Here is a 13,804-nt window from a genome sequence, read left to right as displayed (position 1 = left end):
GAGAATCGACTCGAATAATGCTTGGAGTCAACTCAAGGCCCATGCTACTTGAAAAATACTTCTAAAATATTTCAAATACTTCTCTAAACACTTTAAATACTTCTTCAACTTCAGAATTCATTTCAAAACACTTCAAATACTTCTCTAATTTGACTTTCTTTAAGATGTACTATCTCAAACATATATAATTCATCTTGAAGACTCTTTTGGCTTGGTTTCTTTAAGAGGAGACCCTACAACTACTCTTAAAATATATAATTAGTACTATTTGCACTCAATATTTGTTATCATCAAAATCAATTCTTAGATCAATAAGCTTGAAAAGTGACATTATCTTGAAAATATCTTACAAAATTGGGGCATTTAAATCTAATTCAATGTTTGTGATACAATCTTGTGATTGTTGAGTACATTCTTTGCTTTGATACTTAGCTCATCATGCTTTGATGCATACCCAAGTTGTGTTGAAACATAACTTTTTTGCCCTGATACTCAATGCTCTTATCAATGTTTATTTGTGGTTGAGTTTCAAAATACCTTGTCAGTACCCTAATTTAATTTGATCCAAAGAATACTTGCAAACTTGTTCTATTAACTGGCATTTATTCTTATATTAGCATGCTAGCAATACCAATCCAAAATCCTATTATAAAAAGCTTTGCTTTTGCAATCCGATTCTCTGAAAGTGTCTGCTTAATTTGCTTATACTCAAAATTTTATCATCATAAAAAATAAGGAGATTATTGATCCAAAGATTGTTTTGATGAATACAAAAGATTTAAATATAAATTTTGGTACTAATGAGTTGTTGAAGTACATGTTGAGAAAGTTTCAGAAAGCTAAAATCACTCTCAGATAGATTCATGTGAATGCCAAGAAAAGCAGATTTGGGAAGCCACATAGTGAGAAATCAAGTTGAAAAGATCAAGAGCTGACTCTAAGTTTCAAAGAGTCGACTCTAGAATATAATTTTCAAGTGGCATGTAAGTCAACCCCTATAAAGTACAAGTTGACTTTTTTAGGCAAGATAGAGAATTAAAATTTTCAGTTAGAGCTCGAATCAACCCTTGAGCAGTCTTAAGTCGATTCTTAAAAGCCAAGCTGACTTTCTAAGGAAAAATAGAAAGTCAAATTTTTCAGATAGGATCTCGAGTCGATCTCTACTTCATTCGAGTTAACTCGACTGTAGTTCACAGCTCTAACGGTTAGTTTTGCAGAAGTTCCAAAATTATGTAGAACTAATTTAATAGCTAGTTTTTTATCTTAACTGCTAGAAACTGAGTTTTGGATATTTTAAGATAGTTTAAAGGCTACCAAACATATCGAAAAGCCAAGAGAAAGAGGAAAAAAAAGAGAAAATCCAAAAAGCTTTAAGTGTATATTAAGTGTGTATTTTTAGAAGAAGAAGAGAGTATTTATTCAAAAGCTTCTTTGACAGATCTCACACAATCCTCAATGACTTTTAGCTTTATTGTTTAGGAGCTTTTTCATTGTAATTTAAATATTATATCTTTTCTTTCTATACATAAGTTTCAATTGGAGTTGAATTTTGGGAATGGTCCATCCAAGCTTTGAATTGGACTATGCTTATGTCTAAGCCTAAAAAAAGCTTAGTGGGATGGTTTTGGTTAATTTTCACTAAAAAAATTAATTAAATTTTGATTGTAAGCTTGAAAAAACAATCAAGCTGTAATTTAGGAAATATTATAGTGAAATTCTCAAAGATAGCTTCAAGGAGTGAATATTGGTATTGGGTTTGACATCGAACTACTATAAAAATTTATATTTGCTTGTGCCTTGGTCGTTCTTTGCTTTGCATCTTTATATCTTACACATATTGCATTGCTCCTACTTTATCTACTGCTATACTTAGCTTAAATTCTATGTTCGTTAGTCTTTAAATTTTAAAAAATCTAAGTTATCCCTTCTCTTTGATTATCTATCTGGGCAATAATAATTAATTATTCCATTATCCTATAGTAATATTCTTCCTTTTTTCTGCCTTAAGGATAGAATGAAATTATTTTTAAACTTAGCTTTTTTTGGTTTATCAATAGAGAGATCTAAATATTAGGAAATTGCCTAAAAGTGTGGGAGTCAACTAGGCATAGATTTAGTGGGGACTTGGTCTATGTCAAGAGGAGAAGAAGTATTAGTATGTGTTTGTTTATGCTGCAAAAAATTTATGATAATTTACAAAATCTAGTATGAACTATGTATCTTTTCTTTAAGTTTAGAAAGGTAAGAAAACACCATTGCATTTTTTTTGCACAAAAAAGTTAGGATAATAATATTTTGGGAAGTATCTCTGATTTCGATCAGTGGTTGAGAGTATAATTTTATTAGCCCTTTTAATTATGTAATTTTTTTTTGTTCTTTGATTAATTATTATATATTAATATAGAACCAATTTAAAGAAGTGGTTGAGATATATCAAGAGAAAATTTTTTCTGCACATATACCATTAGTTAAACACTTTACTATTTTGTTGGAGAAGAGGTTAGGCCACATAAGTGGTGTTGGATTAAAAAAACATGTATCAAGTTTTCATGATAAATAAAAGCTTCAAACTGAAAAAGAGGCTATCTTGAATTATGCAAATATATTAGAGCAAGAGGTTGGAAGGCTGAGAAAAGAGCCTGAGCCCAACATAAAGATATGGAGGCATAATATGAACAAGTTAAAATACAGCAAAAGAAAATGCAAAAGAACCTTGAAGCAAAATTCTAATAGCAACTTTCTACTTTATTTAGGTGATTCACTTAAGACATGATTTCTCACCCATATTTTAGTTTATCCTCATCACAATCTCTTACTATCAGGTAAATATGATAGTTAATATCATTAGTTAGTTTTCTTTGATTAATTTTGTAATTATATGATTGAGTTTCGTTAGATAATAAATGGATGCCACTCCCTTTGATTATTTATTTAACAACAGGTTATCACAATTAGTTCCAAATTTAATAAGAAAAAATATCATCATAAATAACTTAGCTTATTAGTGGTATATTGTATTATCATGAAAAGTTGGACTTATAGTAATGATAGTTATTGTTACTAATTGTTTAAGTATTAATGACGATATTCAGTCATTATATACAGTATGACTTTTTGTGATGATGAAGCATAAATCACTGCTAAAGGTATTATTGATGTTCATTTAACTCAACTGTTTTGATGGCTAATAATAGTTTTAATAATGATATTTAGTTTTTTAATTGACGACTGCTGATGCTACTAAAAGGCTAAAATCTTGTAGCATTAAAATCACCACCCACCATCTAGTGCCCATAAAATGTAGATCTTATTTACCTCAATTCTCTCCAGAAAATTTTCTTGAGACCATCATCAGCTGGTCCATACACTACTATAGATATCCCACATTAAGCATTCTATCAAACCATTACAAAACAAGAGAACCTCTGTATCTTCTTCCTTTCATTGTCAAATCTAGAATTGTTCCGATCGACGGATACCACCAACAGAACCAATTGAATTACACCTAGTCCAACAGTTGATTTTTACCCTCCAAAATTGATCTCAGAATAGAGATTGAGTGGTTCTCAGGCTTGGAATCCTAGATCCTCACTGCGCAACAATCATTAGAGGCCAACAACTTCTTAACAAATACCCTCCTCACATGAACGCCAAGTCCTCTTACATTCCAGCAAATTAAAGATATGGATAAAATAATGCTCCCTTTCACAACAACTAACACTTGTTAATATTTAAAATTTTCAATACAGTTGCATGCATTATAACTAATTTATAACAAAAGCACAACTAATATTGACCAGGAAAAAAAAAAAAAATACAACTAGATATCGGAAAGCATGCTGCTATCTCTCTATGCAGCCTGCTGTTAGGCGGCTATGCATGACTAGCGATGAGAAAGAAAGCGATAGTGTGATATTAATACCATCCATTATATAACTCAAGTTTAGCACGTGCGATGCACATGGCCGGTGTTTCTGAGTTGAGAAAAATCCTAGGAATCCGTGCTACACAAGAACCGTAGGCGATATGGGAAAGTTGGAAAAAATCGAACGCGCCTAACAAACGTGCAAAGGCTGATATCAGGATACGCCGCCCGCACGGCAAGTCGAAAAATATTGGAATTAGAATGTAGATGGAAAAGAATTAGAAAAACAAAGAACCTTCGAGAAGGAATAGCGCCTGCTGGGTCTTCAAAAAAAAAAAAGGGCCGGCGAGACCAGGACTATTCTATTCTGTGGGACCCGCAGACATTAGTAACAAGCGGTGCGCAGCCCATCAGATGAGACAAATGATAACGCGTGAAGACGTAGCTGGGCACAATAAATGGCCGCCGGCGCACCATCGCTGGACCCCACCCCGTCACACGCCTTCGTTGAGCAAGTCAGAGGTGAGACAAACCTTTCCAAAAGAAAAAAAGAAAAAGGGTTGGGCCAATTCGCTGCCAGAATCTTGGCACACAGCATCATTTCCATGCAGCACATCTGCAGTAATCTTGAGGAACAGCATTCAGCCTGGATGGCACCCTCAGCCAGTCTTCTATCGGTTGGTTCAGTGATACGATCAGTAAAAGTACACCGGAATTCTTTACCCCCCCCCCCCCCCCCCCCAAAAAAAAAAGAAAAAGAGTATACCTGAATTGAAGTCAAACAGGATCGCAACACAGGTTAATCTAATACAAAATATGAGCAGGGTAAAGTTAAACTATGAAGGCTTACAAAAATGATTGTATAGTGAAACAAATGCTCCAGTTTTGTACTTGAAATTTCTCTCAACATGGTGTTCATCTAATTCATACCATACATCTTATTGAAGTTGAGCTGATTTATAGCAAATACAAATCAATTTAAAACAGATATTCTTATAACATTAAGGGCCAATTGGAATTTACAAACTCCAACCTGAATCTGGTGACTGACAAGCCAGCATTTGGATTGGGCTATAGTATAAAATTGAAACATTTGAACAGCTAACAATTAGGAGAGGAAACCGAATTGATCCTCATAAACACACAACTTCAAGTCAGAGCATCTCAAACTACAGCTAAGCTCAATGAAAATGAGGCAGTGCTATTAATCAGAAACAAACCAGGGAAACAGCTTGATTGGTTCATAAACAAAATTTACAGAGATTGATATAGGAGAACAAAATTTAATTGAACAAGGACAAAAACATTTGAACAAGAAAAACCTGTATGATATTAAGTCCTATGATGAGAAAGGCAACAACTGCAACACCTGTTCACATAATCCTAATGCAGATGTAACCCCCTCCAATGCCCAAATCTGATAGCAGTATAGTAACAGCGTAGTTTTATGTGCCACTCAGCTCTTCATTGTTGCAGTAGGCAATATTTACATAAGGTCTACACCTCTTATTTCCCTAATTAGATCCTCATCTAGCAAGAATAGTGTGTGTTGTGCCCCAACCTCTTCAACATATCAAGAATTCCATCAGCCTTTCTGCGAGCCCTTCTAGTACCAGTCTGAGCCAGAGCAGAGATCGACCCATTCAATTTCTCGTCCTCCCTGACCTCCCTCCGATTCGTTCGATCATACATACAGACCGCAAACAGAACCACCACTGCATTTTCTTTGTTCCGTTCGCATGTGCTCTCCCTGATGATGCCAAGCAAGCAAGGCACCCCACCACTCTTACCAATCTCTTCTAGTGCATCTTGGTCACCTGACAGCAGAGCAAGGATAGCCAACGAGCCGTCTGCAAGAGATGGATCCTTGATGGCCTTCAAGACTACACCCACGGCCCCTTCCTTCACCGCCTTCGCCCTGTTCTCATGGGGCATGCAGATGTTAAAAATCGCTGATGCTGCATCCTTCTTGGCAGTTGTGCTGCCTTGCTCCAGGAGCTCCAGAAGGGGTCTGATCGCTCCCAATTCACCAATCTTAAGCTTGTTGGAATCAAGTGCTGATAATGTGAATAGCGCAGCAGCTGCATTGCTCCGAGTTTCCATGGTTCCATTCTTCAATGCATCAATGAGGAAGGGGATGGCTTCGGGGTCATCTCCAACAATCCTCTTATTGCTTTCATGGATTGAAAGATTCAGAATTGTGGTCACAGTGTCCTCTTGCACTACTGGATCATCATTCAAACCTGACACAGAGAGAACTGAGAGCAAGAGGGGTATTATGTCTGGTTGCTCCCCAATGAGGGCTCGGAAGGACCTGTTGTTTTTGGTGAGAAGCCGGAGCTCCTTCATGGCTTGCTTCTGCCCATGGATGGAGGACGAAGAAATCTTCTCGAGAAGCTCATGCAGTGCACTGCGCTCTTTTCTCGTGATCAGGCCTTCATCTTGGCTCTCAAGTGCAGGCAGAGGGATGTCGTGCTCGATACACCATTCAGATATCATGCTTCGGACGAGGTGGTTGGGGGTGAGGATGGTGTTGGGTAGAACCTGTCGGGTCTGCGGGCATATCCGGTTCCCAGAATTCAGCCACTCCTGAATGAATGCCCGGTCGTAGGTCTGCAACAAGAGACAGCCACATAAGTAACTCAAATCACACAATGAAGCAGGGCTATCATACAATTAGAGAACACAATACAAATGAGAGTCTTGTAACAGAGTGCTTCCACTCACACATTCCAATCATAGTCTAAAAGATTCAAGTAAACCCTAGTTTCTTGATCCCAAGAAAAGATTTTCCTGACGTAGCAATAGATACCGAAGCCAATACCAAACTGGTGATGACAGATTCCGAGACAGAGTCTCACACTAGCTTCCAGTAATTCTAAATCACGGTCCAAGCACTGATCAAGAATCCAATTCTCGTCAAATTCTAGAATCCAGAAACGAAGTGGGGTAATTCTACATCACAGTCTAAGCGCCGAATCGAGAATCCAATTCTAGTAAAACTATGAAATCCCAAAATGAAGAGGAAATTAAAATAACAAAAAGCCCACATTAAAACCCTACAAGATGACTAATTATGAACATATATGGAGAAATCAACAAGGGAAAAAGAAAAAGCGTTGGACTCTTGTTGCACAACCTAAAAACTCTCAAAATCTCATCGAAAAGCATGAAATTTTTGACAGAAACAACCCAAGATTTAGACCCCCGTCCGGTAAACAAAAAACAAAGCAATTGAGAAATTAGGGACTTCGTCCAGAAATGATGCAAGTAATCAAATTAAAAGTTCATTCCAAAAAAAAAAATAAAAATCATGAACAAAAGGTATAATCCGCAGAATCTTGCTTCACCAAGAACATTCACCCCTGACGAATTCGACATTTCCAAATTAACCAATATGAATTCTTGTAATCGCTACAGACAACCGGAAAGAAGCCCTAAATCTTGCTATCTTTACCTGCCCGGAGGCCAGAATCACGGGATCCTTCATCAGCTCGGAGGAGATCGGACACAAGAAGTGCTGGGGGACGGCCGGCGATCCGAACGTGAGATCCTTGAGCTCCGAGAGCACCCTCGACGCCTCGTCATAGGTGTCGATCCGGCCGTCGTCCTCCTCCACGATCAGCCTCACCAGCCTCCTCAGCTCTCTCTTCAGCTCCCCGGACTTCCTCGCCACGGCCTGTTCCGCCTCCGCCGCCCCATATTTTGCCATCCCCCTCTCCTCTCTCTCACTCGAGATGAGATCGAACTAGGTTTGTCTTCTCGTCTTCTTCTCCTTCCTCTCCGACCTCTTCATTCATATCCTCTCCTCCAAGTGAGACCAAAACGAAACCGAACGGAGCCGATATTTAAGGCTCTTATATTTCATTAAAAAAATAAATTGAATGTTTTAATATTTGGCAATTAATTCCTGGCTCACGAGAAAAAGCTGCATGCCATGTGGCATAGCCTCTCGTCCCAACATACACGACACTTGGAGGTGGCGCATTTTGTTGTCTGAGTTAAAGTTGCAAAGAATTTTGCTTTTGTCTACCCAAAAAAAAAAAATAATAATAAAATAAAATAAAAAAGAAATTTCTTTAAGTTACTCCCGAAAGAAAAAAAAAAAAAAAGAAAAAAAAGTTGAAGGCTGGTTCGTAGGTTGTACCGTAATACAAGTCACCGGTGGGTCCAGATTTGGCTCCGGGCTGCGTGACGCTGCTTTTGTGGTGGCTTGAGCCTTGCGGAGAAAGGAACGGATGCTTATGCCCGTATGGGTCAGATCATTAACTATACTTATCCCGCAGTTGCGATCACGTATCTATGTCTATTTTCTGGTCATCTTGAGGTGTCACGCTGCAGGTAGAGAGAGATAAAATATATTTGAACAGATCAAATAAAATAAAATAATAAATATTATATATATATAAATTAAATAAATAAAAAAATATAAAAAATAAATTTTAGTATTTTACATAATATATACTAAATAAAATAAGAGTCTAAGATATAAAACATAATAAAATAAATTTTCAACAATAATAGGACCAATAAACAAAAATATTGTTGCTTAAGAAATCAAATATTTTTTAAATTAAGAAAAATAATCTATTAAAAAATAAACAACTAAGCATATGATTAATCTTTCTTCTATCAATCATAATATTTTTTTTTCTATTGTCATCATAATCATCAAAGCATATATTTATAATCAAGTCAAGTTCGAGGGGGGCATTGTCATTATCTACACCATTAACTCTAAATAGATTAGATAAAACCTATCTCATTGAGATTAAATTTAGTCACGTATCCAATAGGATAGAGTAAATTGCCATCCACATTATGTTCTTCTAGTAGAGCAATGGGTGGGTATATTATTTATTAGACCTTTTGATGCTCTAATGCATCTTACACTGTTCGATCAAATTTCATATGCTCAAAAGAATCATCATCATCACCTACTAATCTACCACTATTGCCTCTCTTCGACTTGAACCCTTGAAAGAACTTGACTATGTTCCCCTTCATCGTCATCTTCATCTTCCCATTTAAGCAATGGTGCTTCCCTCACCACCAACACCTCTACTCGTTAGAGCTCAAATTCTACCATACTCCATCACCCTATTTTGACCTCACCTAGCTAAACCTTTTATGTGCTTGAGCTCCTCACGGAAGTGAATCTGCAAGTGATAGTAGGGAGTCAAAGGAATGTTAGAGGCTACGATAGCATTAGGGTTAGCAAAGATGCTATTGAAGCAACTGATAGTGGTGTGGGAACAGCTGTTCATAGTTGTTAAGGTAGGATGGAACTGGGCAAGGCTTAATGATCCTAGGTTAAGCTCGAGCCTGAAACCTTATCTATAATTTAGCCCAAGCCTAAACCTGCACCCAACCTACATCCCATTTAGCTTGACTTGAATTTGCAATAGCAATTGTATATCATCTAGTCATCTTCCTCATAATACTTTTTGATCAGCTTCCTAAATGAGGAGCTTAACCTTCTAGGCATTGGCCATGACATCTGTTAGGGCTTATGTAGTGCCATAATCAGAGATAAGGAGAAAAAGTTGGGCATTAAAATAGGAATAAGATTAGAAGGTGGGGTCAAAGAGGACTCTTGTGGAGTTGGAGTCTAAGGGAGGGGGTGGATGTTGGGCATCATAAAAGAGGAGAGGAATTGGAAGGTGCTTCAGAGAGTGGAGGAAAGGAGCAGGAGAGGGAAGATAATGGGGAGAGGGCATAAGGGGCAGGTCTAAAATGTTAGATTTGTGTCCTAAAAGTCAATCTTGACTGACACGTATCTTTCTCTAAGGCATATTTTGTACTTGACGGATAGTTTTTATAACTAATCATATCATATGTGTCCATGATTTATCTTAAAAATTAACAAAGATGATTTTGTATATTCTCAAGGTGTTGAAAATTTGAGACATACATCATTAGCGGTTAATTTTTCAAAGCTTCCGATCAAAGGATCGTCACGGAGGACAGTGATCAATCTATTCAAGATCAGTGCAACGATCACCTATCTTATTAGGTAGATGAGTCTCGAGTCTGCAGTGTGGAGATACTGAGGTGAGAGTGCAGGTGGTTGTTAGAGAACAACTTGCATTGAGCATGACCAACACGAGAAATTACTTGGATGTCTACTCATTCGTCAGTGATTTTTTCGATGCTGTAGTGGTGTGACTGATCCTTTGACGTGCGGTGTGTTGGCTATTCATTGTGAGGCTACTTAGTTTGACTGTACGTTTTCTTGATCCCTAGCCATTCAGATCTTTGCTATGTATATTGGCTATTGTAGGTTTAGGTTCGCTGTTTGGAGTAGGATGCACTTAGATAGAATCTATCGATCTTGATAGAAAAGGAGAAGTCCCATGCGATTCGCAAGACTAAGTTCAGAAAATCTCTGACCAGAGTAAGAGTGAATACTGAAAAAGAATTTTCATGGAATTCACATATGAACTCGAGTTGAGCCAATCTAGCATATGACTGACGATGAGATTTGACGAGTTCTCCATAATCTTCGTTTAGTTGGGACTCACGATAGAGGGATTGTATCACACGATAACTGCACCTAGGGGTTCATCTTTTTTATTCTGCTAGATTATCATTACATACTACTAGACATCAATGGTGGATCGTGAGAATTTACTAAGATCGTTTTCAGATCAACGATCTTTATTGAGGTGAGTTGGAATTATTTCAGTCCATCGAAAGGAGTTTTGATGATACTGTGATGGAGATCATGGTATATATCACTACCAGATAGAATAGAATCTGAGGGATCACACAGAAAAGGAGCATGACCTGATCAATGGATTGGATTATATTCGAATTATCAATCGGATTGATAGTTTGAATTTTAGAAACTGCTAATTTGTAAGCGTTATAGTTATGGCAGCTGCTAATTGTTAGCACAAGAACTTAATTATAAATATTATAATTTATTGAGACTAATTAAATTATGAATTAAGTCTTAATTAATTTAAATTATATTTAATTTAATTAGATTTAATTTAATTTAATATTAATTAAGTTCAATTATCCAAATCAGATTTGAATTTCAAACTTGATTGGATCAGGCTTAACAGCCTTTTGAATTCGACTCGATTCGAAATCGATTTGAACCTGATTGAGATCAAATTTGAACCAAATAAACCATGACTCAAAGAGACTAGGTTCTCTGAGACTCTCTCTCCAGTTTTCATATAGAGAAGGAAAAGGAGCATGTGAAGATGCACCCTCTTTGTTTTTACGTGCGTGAAGGGGAGGGGCGCCCTCTTTGTTTTTACGTGCGTGAAGGGGAGGGGCGCCCTCTTTGTTTTTACGTGCGTGAAGGGGAGGGGCGCCCTCTTTGTTTTTACGTGCGTGAAGGGGAGGGGGCGTCAGGCGCCAATAGTTGGCGCCCTACCTTATCTAAGATTCTCTTTCTTACTGATTTTTTCTTATTTGAATTTGATTTAAAATAGAATCAAATCTTTATTAGATGGGGCATGGGAGTTGATTTTTTGTGCGATAAAAAAATTGGAAAAAGGAGAGATGCATGTTCACATGCGTGAAAGAAATGGGGCACCTCTCCTCTATGTGCATCTTTTCTTATTTTGTTCTCTCTTTCTATTTGAATTTGATTCAAACTAAGAAGGAGATAATGTCTAAAAAAAAAAATTTTTGGACCTTAATTTTGTGCAACAAAATTTTGAAAAGAGAAGGGGCGCACGCTATTTTAGATAGGAGTTTCCTTTCTTACCGTACAACCTAATCTCAATACATCTCATCCCTCCCTTTGGATTTGAATGCCTAAGATCAAATAAGATTTGATCTATTAGGGCGTTAGAAAGAGTATAGGCATGGGATTACAAGGAGGTGTGCGATAAAAAATAAAGGGGGCGTGAGTTATTGGCATGAAGAAGAAAAAGTCTTCTGTAGGACATAAAAACCATTTCAACGCCCACACTCCTTTCTTCCTAACATCTCCATGCCTAAGATCTGATAGTGATTAGATCTAAGAGAGAAAAAAAGGGAGAAAAAGAGAAAAAAAAAAGGTTCTTCTTCCCTTCTTGATGATCTAATTCAGATCCCGATGGATCTGCACGAAGGAGTTCGCGCAGTGATCTTCTTCTTCGAGATCTAGAAGAAGAGATGTAGATCCAAAGTTGAAGAGCGAGATCTGTAAGGTGCTAGCACACTGATGATCTTGATGCTCCGATCAGGTATTTCTATGTAGATACCAGCAGAGGCTGGGTGCATGTGCGGCTACGATCGGAACTCCGGACATTCACAAGATCCAAAAATATGAAGATCTGATCTCCAAATTTATCTTACTGATGTTTGATTTTTCTTTCAGATTTCAGATCAAGATAGCATATTCATGTCAAGATCCTATGTATGGTTGTCAGATTAGATCAGATACATATTTTAAATTAAAAATATTTTAATTTATTTACTTTCGCTCTATAAGGTTTAGAAAAATTTTTAAACTACATGTACGAAATCATAACATTTTTTCACATAAAGATGGGCACAATCGAAAGAAATATGAGTGATAAAGGTTGGATTAGAAAAATAACTCATGTATACCATGAATCTGAGTTAGGTTTTAGGTCAAAGTTAGGTCGGTTCATGATAGACCTAAGCCTAGCTCAACACTTGATTAAATCTTTCATTTTAGGTCCAAGCATGATCTTAATCCTATTAGGTCAAGCCTAGAGCTCAACTTGAAGCCAGCTTGGCTTGGGCCGATTTCTTGCACTAAGCAGAGGAAGCTGCAGAGGTACTCAGGAACATCCATTGGTGATATGGGTGGTAGACTGAAGGGCGACAAGAGTGCATAACTAAAGTATAGATAAAAATTATTGGTTGGTATTGGGTTATGGAGATACCAGAGGAGGTGGGATGGACGGTTGTAGTAGTTGGGATGAAGGAAAGTGTAGTGAGGGGAGGCAAAAGTGAAAGCAAATTTTTCTTACAAAATTTGGTTTATTCAAGATGGAGTGAGACTAAATCAATCAATTGTATAGCCATCTACTTTTCTTGAAGACCTATATTTAATCCAATAGCTAGAACTATATAGGGGCACCAAATGGTCCAACGAGTTATGGATTTGACCCAAACTTAGAGTGAATAGTATTAAAAAATATGTCCTAAAGTCAATCATCTAAGTGGTAGATGATTGAAATTAGTATATGAATTATCTAATAATAATAGTTATTTAGCAGGTTCATCATAAAAGTTCTATCTTCCTTAAATGAACTCCTAAATTATGATGAAGTTCTTAGAACCACAATCAATCAATAAAGGAGGATTTATCAGATGGTTCTTAAATTGTTCACAACTAAATGATAAGTTATTAATAAGGATGATAACTTATCAAATGTAGGTCGCTGTATGCCATATGCGTTGTTGTCCTCATAATCAAGTGGTGTGGAGACACTGATATGGCATCCAAATGAGATGTAGGAGTACATCTGTATTAAACGTGACCAATGTAACACTCTACTGTCAAGAATAGTTAGCTAAGGCCAATGGGTATAAGTGTCCCTCCGACCTGAGATCACTACGGTGACTTGCAAGCAACTCACTGTGCTTTGGTGCCGGACTGCCTGTATTTTTAATATAGGTTCGAAAAATTTTTGGGTACAGTCAAGTACTTATAAAGTCGGTGTATGAGTCAAGATGGGATTGATCATTTCTGATTAACTTCAAGAAGAGAATGTCTCGCTGTGTTTCAATTTAGCAAAACTTAGGCCTGGATAATCCTCGTGAGGAGTCACGAGATTTGTAAAATTTTGAGACACAATAGAGATGACTTATATGAGTGTTGATAGCATACTCAAAATTATCTTGAGTATTATTAATCAAAATGATGAATTATATGGTAACCATGGGTCAGGATTCTTAGAATGTTGCTTTGCATACATTCGACCTATCTGGACGTCGGAAATCATTGCTAGATGATTA

At 37.0% G+C, this 13,804-nt stretch overlaps 1 protein-coding gene across 1 annotated transcript; it reads right to left on the bottom strand.

Moving 5' to 3' along the window:
• Positions 1-5,046: 5,046 nt before the first annotated feature.
• On the bottom strand, positions 5,047-7,698 carry LOC105034753 (U-box domain-containing protein 9). The gene is made up of 2 exons (XM_073261698.1): positions 7,323-7,698; positions 5,047-6,478 (listed from the first exon to the last, which is right to left on the bottom strand). Exons 1-2 carry the CDS (start codon positions 7,575-7,577, stop codon positions 5,396-5,398), a joined length of 1,338 nt encoding a protein of 445 aa, XP_073117799.1. The 5' UTR covers positions 7,578-7,698; the 3' UTR covers positions 5,047-5,395.
• Positions 7,699-13,804: the final 6,106 nt, after the last annotated feature.

The sequence above is a fragment of the Elaeis guineensis genome, chromosome 1 (assembly GCF_000442705.2).
Source record: "Elaeis guineensis isolate ETL-2024a chromosome 1, EG11, whole genome shotgun sequence".
NCBI classification, from domain to species: domain Eukaryota; kingdom Viridiplantae; phylum Streptophyta; class Magnoliopsida; order Arecales; family Arecaceae; genus Elaeis; species Elaeis guineensis.
This window is presented reverse-complemented; position numbering and strand designations above follow the sequence as displayed.